Source organism: Perna viridis, chromosome 3 (genome assembly GCF_037379345.1).
Source record: "Perna viridis isolate PV_CMFRI_1.1 ecotype Kerala chromosome 3, ASM3737934v1, whole genome shotgun sequence".
Classification (NCBI taxonomy): Eukaryota; Metazoa; Mollusca; class Bivalvia; order Mytilida; family Mytilidae; genus Perna; species Perna viridis.
In genome coordinates, this window is record NC_142447.1 from 31880825 (window position 1) to 31893978 (window position 13154).

The following is a 13154-nucleotide window of genomic DNA, read 5'->3' on the forward strand; positions in this document are numbered from 1 at the left end:
TTTAAAACAAATGATGATTTATATAAATCTGTAGTATCGGTCTATATTATTTATCTGAGAAAAAGCTATTGTCTACATCATACATTCAAACAACAAATATACATTTTCGGAACAAAGTTAAAAAAAAGAAGGGTATCATGTCCAAGAATAGAATCTGCCATTTTGTTTCATATGGTCCTGGTGTTCCAACGCTGCAATGGTGTCGTCTTTTCATAATAGGTGTTTATTTTCGCAATCAATTTGCAAATCTCATCATAATCAAGTTTGTTAATATAACATGATTAAGTTCAACTATCAGTAAAACAGTGTACTTGAATAATTAGAGTTACATATCTTTCTCTGCGAGCCTATAGAATGAAACATTTTATATTTTCCAACAAGAGAGCACAGATGGATTTTTTTTACCATATAGCTACATGTATTGAATCTGAATTTGTAATTATGTTTCGAAGCAAACTTCGAGTTTCTAAAAAAAATGTTTATACCGGTAAAATCGTGTAACCCAAGAATAATCTTATTCTGATTTATAATTAACCATGTTAATCTTTAACGCTTTTTGAATATTATATCATTTGCTAAATTTCTATAGTGTTGCATCTTAAGTAAGGAAGAGTAGCCCTTGCCCTCTACATATTTCTTCACTGCATGTTCCCCATCATCCTGAATATGTATAAATTCTGTTGTAATCATTCTTATATTTAACTTTTTGAATGGTATTGTTTTCAACACCTGTAATTCTGACCCTTCAACGTCCAAACTAAAAAAGTCCACGGTCGTTACATTTAAGGCAAGTAATATTGAATACAAAGGAAAGCACTGAATTTCTGTAACTCTGTAGTTTGTTTGAGTGTCCTCTATGATTTTACCAAGGTTAAATGCCTGTCTAAACTTCATCTGAAAAAAATATATCACATATAAAATATCTAATTCCCCATATTCTTGTTGCTCTTTTATAAATCATTAATTTTTCCCAGCACAAAATATCAAGTTAAAAAATCTTACAACCTCCAACGCACAGGTAATTGTTATTTAACATCAACGGCCATTTGGTGCTTTTCGCTCCCTTCAAACTAAGAATAGATGTTTTCTCACGCCCACGACGGACTTATTTTGTTATTTCTCATAGGAAGATCAACTCAGCATGGCTTGTAATTGTGTGTATTGTGGGTTCCAAGTACGATGTTTTATATTTATGTTATTGTTAACAATTGTATATTTACAATGTACATCTTGGTAACAAAGAAACCTATAGGCCCTATGTTCCTTGTAAATCAAGCAAGTAAGTATTAACTTAGTGGTTTTCAAACAATATTATGATGTATTTGTTACCTTAACAGGATATGGATAAATACTTAAACAGGCATTGATCGTGAATGCCTTTCTGTGCTTCATCTTCAGTAATCTATAATTCTTAGGATCAGCTTCAATCAACAGTCCATTCCAATTCCTTAATCTTTCAAACAATAAAGTGTTAGACCTTGATTCGCCATCTAAGGCACCACATTCGACGTAAAATCCGTTTTCCTAAATGGAAATTAATGTTTGAAATGCAAGTGCGTACATGTTTACCAGAACAATGCTATTATACAAAAGGCATACATTTCATTCTCAAGTTTTACAGTGAAGAAATGTACCGACTGCTTCATTTTGGTCCTAGCAGTGCAGGTTAAACATGAGCAGAATGTGATAAGGATCACGAACCACTGTTTACACAAAAAAGTCGATATCATTCTAAAAATTAAGGGGGAAAAATTGCCTGTCAAAAAACTTCGTATGTGTATTTTCAAAAGATATCTAACTTTCGAAACCGTCCCGCTTTCACATATAAAAACCAAAACCATAACCATTGTAAACATTTCACACTTAAATGTATCATTTTGGTCATCAGCATTTTTTTTATTTAGAATTCCCTTATATAATACATATTCTAAATTTTCACCAAATTAAACTCTACAAAATCATTAATTGGGTAGAATTATACATTAATAATGGTGATAGCGGAGGAGGGAACAATTACACGTATGAAGACAAGTTATGAAATACTTTATTTTTATTGAATACAGACTTTATATTTATCTTCAGCAATTGATAACACTTGGAAATGTTTAACTTTGTCAATGTGTTTTAGTCATTTTTTTAAATTAAAAATACGAAAATCTTCCGTGATATTTTCTGGTAAATGCTCTTGGAAAGTCACGCGCGTTTTAACATCAGTTTTCGGGAATATGTCATCAGCATGATACGCGCAATAGTAAGGATATAGTACGTGGACCGAGATCACCCCCGTGCACTCATCAACCAAAATATGATTTTCATGTAGCCTTATACATGAACCTCTCATTTATGAGTCATTTTGTCGCCAAAAAAAAAAACAGAAGCATTTTTGTATTTTTGTCACTTTTTATTCCTTGTTGCAGCAAAAATCCTATGTATTATTTTTTATTCTTTTCACTTGTACTTTCTACAAAACGAAGTAAATTGATACATTTAAATATCATCAGGTTGTTTTCCAATGGTACCAACACAGTTGCGATAACGCTTAGGATTTTGGAGTAAATGAATAAAATGTACCCCTACCCCACCGAAAATTCGCTTAGATTGACAATTTTTTCAATGTCAAAACCCCTAGCGAGTATTTATGCTTGAATAAAAAATAGCTAATTTGGTACTTTCTGTTTAGTATTATCACAATTGATGACTTATGGGTTGCAAAAAAAATGGGACTTGCAATTTTCTCATAAAAAGTCGCATTTTTACATATTCATATATTGGATTAAGGATAGGACAAAATAAGTATGATTTACTTTGTCCAATCCATTTTGTTTTGTGCAAATAAAATATGTTTAAATTAATAATAAACTCATCTTGAAGCAATACTTCTACCTGGAAGTTAAGTCTATTATCCACGAAGGCAGCTTGGCCTATTGATGGGTCCATTTCATCTGGTGATTTCAGATTGTAAGGTTCTTCGGAAGGATTTTCTATCCAGTAGTTCCTTATCAGATGAATCAGTCTAGGATCGTCCATTTGAACCCTTTCTGTATTTAGTTTGTCCATTTCTTGTAAGTAATTGTATAATTTTCTAGTTTGTGTTATTTTCATTAGCGGTCGCTTACTGTCTATTATCGTTGAAATATAATGGGAAACAGTGAAGAAGAGGTAAACAATGACAACAGTACACAGTACAATTACAGCTGTTGCTGTTTTCATTATGTTTCTGTAAAAGAAATTAGAAGTTAATTATAATATCTGTATCTTCTCCGATATTTCTATCTGACTACCTATTATAATGATCATCGCGCAAAATTGCACACGAGGTATTCATCAATGTTGAAGCTTCGGCGTGTCCCTAAACTTAGTATCAGGAAAAATCCTATACTACTTAATTTTGTAGTCATTTTTAATGATTGGTCGATTTATAAAGACGATTTTTTAGACCAATCGACGCTCTCCTTCCTAAACGCTTGCGTTTATTCAACAATAATGTCCGGGGTAAAGCTGATGAACGTCATCTCAAAATGGCGGAGGGAAATTTGGGAAAGAATATTATTTTTTCATAAAGTTGTCAATTCCAAGATATTGAACAAAATAAACATGACAAATAATTGGTAATTCTTTCTAGCTGGAATTTTGCAGCGTATGTGCAAAATGTATGAATTATGAGAATTTACGAGGTAAAAATATCGACGAGATGACCGCAAGGAAGAATCGTATTTTTCAAATGATGACCGTTACATGCGACAAGAGGATGCAACACACAGAAACAAAAAAAGTATTGTGATAAAAGTTTATGAATGAAACTCTCAACATAAGAAACTAGTATTATCATTAAAGATTATGAAGTCTCATGTCTTTGCAGAGGCGATAGCTGTACGTAGATTTTCACACTTCGATAGTTCTTTTAAATCCATGAGCATCATTTTCGTGTCTGAAAAGACTTACATTTACATACATGTATGGGCGTTTACTTAGAAATATTTTCTACTTCTTCGACTGAACGGTTTCTTGTTCTCTGGTTGCAATATTGGCGTAAAGAGTAGAGGTCAAGTTAAAACCGTTAAAATATTTGAGATAAGTACATGCAGTGAGAAGGAATCTAAGTACTAAAATGACGTTTTAGTGGTGAAAAAGTGAAAAAAAAAAAGAGAAATCGTAAATATATCGGAAGTAATTACATATAAAGAGCCTTTATAGACGCACATTGTATATACTTACGTTTTTTCTTTACTTTTTTTTCAATTTTTACCACTAAAACGTCGAAATACTGTTGCAGGATATCCATGATATATGAACGTGACTGTATATAGGCCGAAAACTGCCTTAAATCAACAAAATACGTGTATGATGTATTTATTGTATGTAACCTATTTTGTTTCGTGTCGTTGTGGATTAAGGCGGATGGTCTAGGAGGTGGATTTCCATTTTAGTTAGAAAATTTTGCACCAAATGGAAAATAAATAAGCGAATGATAGCCTTTATCCCCCCTTTTGACAATTCTCTGGATCGGCCCCATCCTTTTTTAATATAAAATCTGGATCCGTCCTTCTTGTACATTTAATTTACACCCAATTATGACGAAAACCTACTTACTGATGTTATACACGTATCCCCCCCCACCCGAATAAAAGAATTCCAATCAAAAAAGGTTGGTTAGACGCGTTCACTTCTTTACAGACCACCAATTCAACCAATGAGCAAAAATAGTCCTACGCAGAAATTACCCCTGTTCCTCATAGTGCTGTGAAAAAAAGTTCTCATCTTATTTAAAAAATTTAAACAGTTTCTGAAAGGAAAAACATTTCTGTACATTTTATAAGTGCATTTTGCTTCTTGTGATGTGAAGCCTAATCTCCATAATGATTTATAAATATACCCCTATCTTGTGAAAACACTGGGATTTCCCATGCTATTTATAGACCCTTCACTTCCGGTGACCAGTACTGCACTGCAAGTCTGCTAACCCCACATGCCATTCTGAGGATTGTGAGCTGACATATGTAGAATCATGCTGATATATAGTCCTCTGCAGGTTAAAGTTAAGGTAAAGTCCAGAGAAGCCATTGAATATTGTGAAATTAGCATAGAAGCCTATGGAAAGTGGAATTAGTGGTTTTTAGCCTTAAGGAGAAGCCATGGCAAAATGAAAAGTTTTTTGAAATAGCTTTAAACTACTTGAAGATCTTGTTAACTTTGCCATGAGAGGAATACACTACAAAAATCCTTCAAAATATGCATTTTTTTAAGTTATAGGTCCAAATTATTGAAAATTGGTCTTTTTGGCTGATTTTTATGTCCTATCTTGTAAAAAGTGTAGAAAATGTAGTAAAAATATCAAATATTAAACTTTGAGGGCTATATTTACCTAAATATGGTGGTAATAAGCACTTGAAATCCAGTTTTGTGTAGATTTGAGCAAAAATTAGGTTAGAAATGAGGAAAAACTCACTTTCATTACTGCGGTTAAGGCCATATCAGCATTCCCCTATGGCAACATGGAAAATCCATTATTGAGTACTTTTTTTGCTTTAGGTGCCCTTTACTGGTCATGTTTTAATGTGAAAACACTGTATTTACAAATTTAAAGCCAAATATATCACCTTTTGTGAAAATTTAAAGATTTAGGATTTTTGACATGTGATCAAGAAAAAGGGGGAGGCATGTCAGAAATAATTTTTTAAAAATAGACCAATTTCTCAGAAAATGATTACTTTTAAAACTATTTCTTCATTAATATTGTTAAAAAACAAGTTGTGATTGATATTTTTTATTTGAAAAGTCAGAAAAAGTTCTTTGCAAATATTTAATACATTTAAGTATGGTAGAATATTGTCACTTTTTTGCTCGCACAACTTGGTTACCCTATATTTAAAAATCAAATATTTAAAAAAGTGCTTGTCACATTTCACTGAAACTTTGCAAATGCATTCAGTATGTGTGTAGGAAGATACCTGTATAGTTATTTATTTTTTCTAAGACAAAAAGTGACTCTTTAGGTTACAGACCACCAATTCAACCAATGAGCATTTGGAACGTACGCAAAAATAGTCCTACGCAGAAATTACCCCTGTTCCTCATAGTGCTGTGAAAAAAGTTCTCATCTTATTTAAAAAATTTAAACAGTTTCTGAAAGGAAAAACATTTCTGTACATTTTATAGGTGCATTTTGCTTCTTGTGATGTGAAGCCTAATCTCCATAATGATTTTTAAATATACCCCTATCTTGTGAAAACACTGGGATTTCCCATGCTATTTATAGACCCTTCACTTCCGGTGACCAGTACTGCACTGCAAGTCTGCTAACCCCACATGCCATTCTGAGGAATGTGAGCTGACATATGTAGAATCATGCTGATATATAGTCCTCTGCAGGTTAAAGTTAAGGTAAAGTCCAGAGAAGCCATTGAATATTGTGAAATTAGCATAGAAGCCTATGGAAAGTGGAATTAGTGGTTTTTAGCCTATAAGCAAAACTTGTACTATTGATTGAAATACAGGAAGACAGCTGTCTCACGGTGTGAATACCGCCCCTTATTTACCCGATATAAATAGATGCATATATAATTTTATAATCGCAGTTTATTCTTTTCATCATGAGGTTACCGATCTTTATGCAAATGCACTTGTAGAGTAAACTAATTATTAACACGTCATCTTCCAACTTCACATTTTTTTCTTCAAAAACCATAAAATTTAGAGCATAGAATAGACTTAAAATAACACGACCTAAGCACAATCAGTGAAAATGACAACCGAAATTGACATTGCAAATTGCGGCATCCAACTGACAATGTGACATGGTTTTCGATGTAAAAATGAGCTACTGACAGCCATGTCCTTTCTGCATTGATGTTTTGAATATACGATCCCGAAATGATTGGAATCAAGCAGATAACACCGTTTCACGCCTTAGGTCGTCTCTTACTCTATCTTTCGTCAAAGTGATGGTAGCCATATTTGCACAGCCTCGCATTTTCCCGCGGTCTTAAATCTCATCCATTATAAATCAGTTTTATGTCAAGTCAGTGCAATGTTATTGTTTATTTATGCGCTTCATTTTTAAATTTAAAAGAAGTACGTTTAAAGCTGCGGGAAGCAGGAAAAAATGAAAGGAATGCATAGAAGACGAGTATATGTTTTCAATGATAAAATTCGACGCTAATCTATTTAGAATTCGTTTAATGATCAAAAGAAGTGTCAATATCTTTAATTTTTTTTTGTCGCGGAACTTCACTTTTAAGGCTGTTTCTGCTAATAACTATCACTGGGGACATCACAAGAATGTTATTTTTATGTATACACAGGTTGCTGTTGAGCTCACTTAGTACCGGCTCGCTATTATGATTCATTTATTTTTCAACGCAAGCTATTTAGGAAAAAAACCGTTAAAATGGCATTTCTATTAAATGATTCAATCATGACTTCCTATAGCACAGTTAAGTGTGTACATGTCATTTTCGAAATTCGTCACTTCCGAAATACATCACTTCTGGTAGGGCGATTTAAAGCTATTCATTTCAGTTCAGAACATCTACAAATATAGAACGCTATAATAATTTATTTTACCACAATGATATAGAAAATCTTGTATTACTTCCTTGAATCTGATGATACATATGTACAAATAGTCAAGCTGTCCTAGTGTTCCAAAGTCTTTACGAAAGTAACCTGATCCGATGTGCAAATTATCGGAAAACTTTGTCTGTATATAGTTATTTCCTGGTATACTAGGTGTTATAGTTATTTCCTGGTATACTAGGTGTTATAGTTATTTCCTGGTATACTAGGTGTTAGGAAGACACCAAACTTAACTGATATATCTATAAATAATCCCTCTTTATCGTTTAATTTCGTCCTCGTGAAGGTTAAACCTGCCTCTTGTTACACTGTATACCAATAATTGTAGGAATTAAGTTTTATCGAGCATTAAACAAACGGGCCGGAGTAATCCCTTAAGTCTGTAACATGTGTAGACTATAACACGTCGACGAGAAGTTATATGAAGTTTGGAAATGTGTGAATTAACATGGACATTCAGTTTATTTTAATTGTATTATTTTCGCTTTTACAATCTTTTGTATGGTGTAGGAATTGTCGAGTAGGATCCTTTAAGCAACACATACAAGAGAATTTCGACCCTGTTAAATTCCAAGGTCGTTGGTACGCTATGATGACAAACCAATACTGGATTCGGTCGTATTTTGTACCAAAAAATGTTCAGTTTGAGTTCTACGCTTTACAAGATGGAAGATTAAGTATACAAGCATGTAAGTATGATATTCTATCTATTCTCTAAACTAACTGATCACTTTTCGAGCATAACAAGAAGTACTTCTAAATTGTAAAGATATCATTGCGCATTGTTATAAATTAATTTAAAAGTTATGGTTTTAAAAAAGAACAAAAAACAAAAAAACACCATTCTGAATTAACAAAGACTGTTTTGCTCTTAATTATATGGTAATTTGAATCGTTTAAGATATGTATTCAAGTAAATGCAACATTTCCACCATAAAAATGTTTTTGTGGTTGTTTAAAAATATATCAATACTCTTACTAGCAATTGAATTGAAGCATCGTAAGAAAACATATTCTGTACTGTAAATGAGTAAACAAATAAAATCCACTCCCTTGAAAACTAATTAAACATTAAACTCTTACCTAAAACTTATTTCATGTATCAGGAAGATACAGAACTCAACAATATCCAATCTGTCACTACCCATGTATTACATCTTAATTCAATCCTGGATTTTAGTTTCTTTTATTTCTAATCAACTTGAAAGGTAACAGATGCCAATCCCAAATACAAGAACAAAATTATAACTTAATACAACTGCATAGATTTTTTTTTGTTGAAAATTCTTAAAAACGTACGAATTGATACACTACTGATTCTTTAATTGTCCAATTATATTGAGTCAATAGATATTGACCACATTGTTCAAAACCAATTCCAATTATTCAAATAAACTGTATGAACAAGAAATTTTCGTGACATCTGGAATAAATGCGTACCATCAATTTAGGTTTCTTTTTGTAGTATGTCGGTAAATACGTGAATAGTCCTAGTAATAATAAAACTCTCTGCCGGACAAATTTGCCATTCCGGAAACGGCAAATTTGACATGCTTAAAGAACAATGTAGTAGGATTTTATTTTTGCTGATTATGTAGTACTTTAGTAGCCTAAGCATACATGACATGCAAAGAAATGAAAAAAACTATCAAGAAGAAAGTTATTGAGGATTTAAGGCAGATTTCCCATAGGAAAATCTGGAGTTCCTATGAAAAAATCGCACATTTCCTATTGGAACCTACATTTCCCATGGGAAGTGTAAAGTTCCTATGGGAACTTGTTTTCCCATGGGATGATTCATTTTTCCAATAGGAACTTTTGTTCCCATGGGAAGTGTTGACTCTTCCCATGGGAAATCTGATAAGCTATATTAATCATTCTAAAAATCCATTTTTTCTATAATTTCAAAATTACAAATAACGTTTGATTTTTTTGGATAAATTTGTTTTAACCAAGGGAGGTAATTTTGTTGCATTAAGCAAAGAGGAGATAATTTTGAGGAAATATTACACATCTTTTTTAAAATATCACAACTTGATTGTATCTTTAATACTTATACTGAATTTAAAAAAATGCATTCAACCATATCATGAGTTTTGAAAAAAAATTAACAATTACAAGAACATTTTACAAGAAATTGAAACAAACAATTTGTTTAATGTGTATTATTTCTTCGAACAGAAGTATTACTGCTTATGTAATATCTACAACAAAACAATTTGAATAGCATATCAAAAGGTATAACAATCACCACACATACAAGTTTTTTTTCTCTCTCTTTTACAAAGTATGAGCCATCAATAACAACTGAAATTCACTCGTGTATCTTTAAACAGGTCATGTCTTGTAACATAATCTGGTCTGAAAAGATCACCAAAAGCTGCATAGCATATTCTTTGCATCTAGATCTCCATGTAATTTATAGGAGCTGTTTACTGCATATTCTTTTGATAATCCTGCAAAAAAAATTTCTCTTTTATCACACGTAAGCATAGTGTAAGATAGTATGTCGACTAAATAACAAAGAAATAGGGAATCCACACTAATATAGCTCTCTGTACAAAAAAATAATAAAATCACAAGGCTAATTATCGTTTGATTAAAAATAAAGATATAACATGACATACTGTACTATATATTACATTTACAAGGCTGATCCATAACGTTCCAACAGACATATTTTCTAGTATCTACACTAAGGCTGGTTATGAAACAAAATAGATTGCTGTATTAGTTTTGCCTCATTTGTATGTGTTTATCATCCATACAAATTGTAAATGTGAAATTCAGTATGCTTACAGTGAAAAAGCAATACTTCAGACAACAAAATATTAAATCATTAAATAGAACAACTATTTTGACAAACAAGTCAGAGATGAATGGAAAGTACTGAGTTTTACAGTTAATTATCTTCTTACCCATGTTGAACATACCGGTACTACTATTATGGCAACACTGGCTGCATATTCTCTGGCATCAGCTTTATAATACATCAGATTTCAAGTTGATTTTCAAGTCTTTTTCATTTCAGTATTTTTTATGTGGAAAACATAGGAAACTACTTTAAATCCATGTTATACACCTAAACAAGAAAAAAGGAGAAAAATTACCAATACATGTGTAACATTACAGCATGTTTTAAGAGGGAAAATATATATGTCAAAATCTGTATTATATATGGTGTCAAGCTTCAACCTATGTCACCCCTTTGGCTGGTGGCCGTTGGGATGATATAGGAGTCTCTGGTTGATACTGCATGCGATACATATTTTGACATGTCATTTTTATTATATTCAGCACATATATTGTAAGATTTTTATTTGTGTGTTATCTTACATACATCTACCAGTCCATGAAATAATGTATCTACCATCTCATTTTATAAATTAAGAATGTGACTACATTAGGAAAGTATGATGTAACAATTAGTTCATGATACTTGAGTCAAATTGCAGTATATGGACCTATTGGTTGCTGAAAAATCTCAGCTGCACATGGTACAGATTAATTTGGGGGCTATCATCTAGTTTGTATATGGCTCTCAGCATCAAGAACTATTTGCTAAACTGTATACATGTTTAAACGTAACAATATCAGGCATAGATCAAATGACAGGCATGTCTCGCATACACCTCCTGAAATGGGGGGAGGGAGGATTGTGCAAGAAATCATAATTTTTCACAAATTGTACCACAAAAAACTCTATTTTCTCACTTCAATCTGCATTTAGTTCTATAAACACCCCCCCCCCCCTTCTAAAATCCTAGATCCACCCCTGAATATATTACTACTTTCTAAGTATACCGTAAATTAAAAAAAAATATCATGATGTTTTATCATTTAAACAAAATATGACAGACTTAAAATGGAAATAATAAAAACTAACATTATGTTTGTTATCAGGTCAGCATAATTAGCACAATTTTCAATGGAGATTTGTTACATATTGGATGAGATCAGGGTTTCAATTCTACCATACATACTCAAAAGCAACTGTTCAAGTGCTTCCATACACAAATGATCATGTGCAGATTTTCTATAGAAATAAATTATTTCAGAGACATGTTTTTTTATCATTCAGTACATATAAAATAACCTCACTTTTTGCCAAGCAATATTTCAGTGTTACAGTGAATCAGAAAAATAACATTAAAACAACAAAAGCCTAGATCAATGTTCTATTAACATCAGACATAATTGAAAAACATTTTCCAGAGAGAAGGGCAAAAAATCCAAGTTTGAGTTAAGTTAAAGTTGGATTTTTATTCAATTTTGGGTTGTTTTTCCAAACTTGAAAGTTAATCTGATGCTTGACCACACACCTTTCCTTGGGCATGTTTTCTTTTGAGGCTAGAAATAATCAGGTATACACCAGCAAAGGCAGATCCAAAGGTAGACCCCAGGTGTGCCATCCCATGCCATGCAGCCCCCTTAATTGTAAAGTTTTGGCTATTATATAATAAATATTAAAATAACTAGAGCAGTGGCAGATCCAGATGGGGTGGAGAGAAACCCCCTACAATTTGGGAAGGATTTCTTGAAAATCTCCTCACCCCCATTTTCAAATTTGATTCATGCCTCCTACCCCGCCACCTGATGAATGCCCTACCCTTCTTAGGTCAGTCACCCCAACAACCTATTCGCAATTTCTGAATGTCCCACTGCCCAGTAATACCCAGAAGGAAGGTGAGTTCAAACATGCAATGGAATGGCTGGTGAGCAAAACTTTGTCCAATATAGATAGAATAGGTCAGAATCAAGCTTATACAAAAATAGTTCCATGACAGTTCATGCCAATAGATGACGGAGAGTTACTTTAGGCTAGAAACCACTAATTCCACTTCCCATAGGCTTCTATGCTAATTTCACAATATTCAATGGCTTCTCTGGACTTTACCTTAACTTTAAACTGCAGAGGACTATATATCAGCATGATTCTACATATGTCAGCTCACAATCCTCAGAATGGCATGTGGGGTTAGCAGACTTGCAGTGCAGTACTGGTCACCGGAAGTGAAGGGTCTATAAATAGCATGGGAAATCCCAGTGTTTTCACAAGATAGGGGTATATATAGAAAACATTATGGAGATTAGGCTTCACATCACAAGAAGCAAAATGCACCTATAAATTGTACAGAAATGTTTTTCCTTTCAGAAACTGTTTAATTTTTTTTAAATAAGATGAGAACTTTTTTCACAGCACTATGAGGAACAGGGGTAATTTCTGCGTAGGACTATTTTTGCTCATTGGTTGAATTGGTGGTCTGTAACCTAAATACACTATTAGCTAACTCACTTGATAATTGTGTTCACCATTAATTGCATAGGTACCAGTATCGTATTGCATATCCCTGAGCAGGTATACGTCAAAACATGGATGCTATAAAAATATAGTGCATTTTCTTTTTGCCTCTCTACAAACTAATATTTTGTCAAAAGATATGAACAATGACTTATAAATTAGAGCAAACATCACACTGTAAGATGAAGAACTTTTTTAAAAGAAAATCTAACACAATATCATAAAAATGTTCCACTGAAAAGGTTGGTTTGGTGAGTGCAAAACGAAAGTGAAAGTA

At 32.7% G+C, this 13154-nt stretch overlaps 2 protein-coding genes and 1 long non-coding RNA gene across 5 annotated transcripts in view; 1 reads left to right on the forward strand and 2 right to left on the reverse strand.

The window, feature by feature from the left end:
- Positions 1 to 9167, reverse strand: LOC148621875 (uncharacterized). Of its 3 annotated transcripts, none has more exons than XM_088576671.1 (4): positions 8659 to 8830; positions 2884 to 3217; positions 1330 to 1524; positions 1 to 894 (listed from the first exon to the last, which is right to left on the reverse strand). In XM_088576671.1, the coding sequence occupies exons 1-4, from the start codon at positions 8721 to 8723 to the stop codon at positions 547 to 549; spliced, it is 942 nt and encodes a 313-aa protein (XP_088432797.1). In that variant the 5' UTR covers positions 8724 to 8830; the 3' UTR covers positions 1 to 546. The 3 variants fall into 3 exon arrangements, with proteins under 3 accessions (XP_088432797.1, XP_088432798.1, XP_088432799.1); XM_088576672.1 differs by lacking the exon at positions 8659 to 8830 and adding an exon at positions 4216 to 4330; XM_088576673.1 differs by having other exon boundaries at positions 758 to 894; positions 1353 to 1524; positions 8659 to 9167.
- Positions 7833 to 13154, forward strand: part of LOC148621876 (retinol-binding protein 4-like) — a 23370-nt gene continuing 18048 nt past the window's right edge. The window contains exon 1 of the mRNA XM_088576674.1: positions 7833 to 8264. Coding sequence (XP_088432800.1) covers positions 8024 to 8264 — 241 coding nt within the window. The 5' untranslated portion in view covers positions 7833 to 8023. The remainder of the gene's footprint in view (positions 8265 to 13154) is intronic.
- Positions 9744 to 12901, reverse strand: LOC148621877 (uncharacterized). Its single transcript, XR_015921264.1, has 3 exons — positions 12872 to 12901; positions 10494 to 10657; positions 9744 to 10031 (listed from the first exon to the last, which is right to left on the reverse strand). It is a non-coding gene; the product is annotated as an uncharacterized LOC148621877 (long non-coding RNA).

What these genes read in the sequence shown, in the direction of transcription:
- LOC148621875 (XM_088576671.1), bottom strand. Translation starts at nt 8,723, where the DNA reads ATGGGTAGTGACAGATTGGATATTGTTGAGTTCTGTATCTTCCTGATA. An exon ending in ATAATAGACTTAACTTCCAG is followed by an intron (nt 1,525 to 2,883) that starts GTAGAAGTATTG and finishes ATTTCCATTTAG; the next exon opens with GAAAACGGATTTTACGTCGA. An exon ending in TTTATCCATATCCTGTTAAG is followed by an intron (nt 895 to 1,329) that starts GTAACAAATACA and finishes TATTTTTTTCAG; the next exon opens with ATGAAGTTTAGACAGGCATT.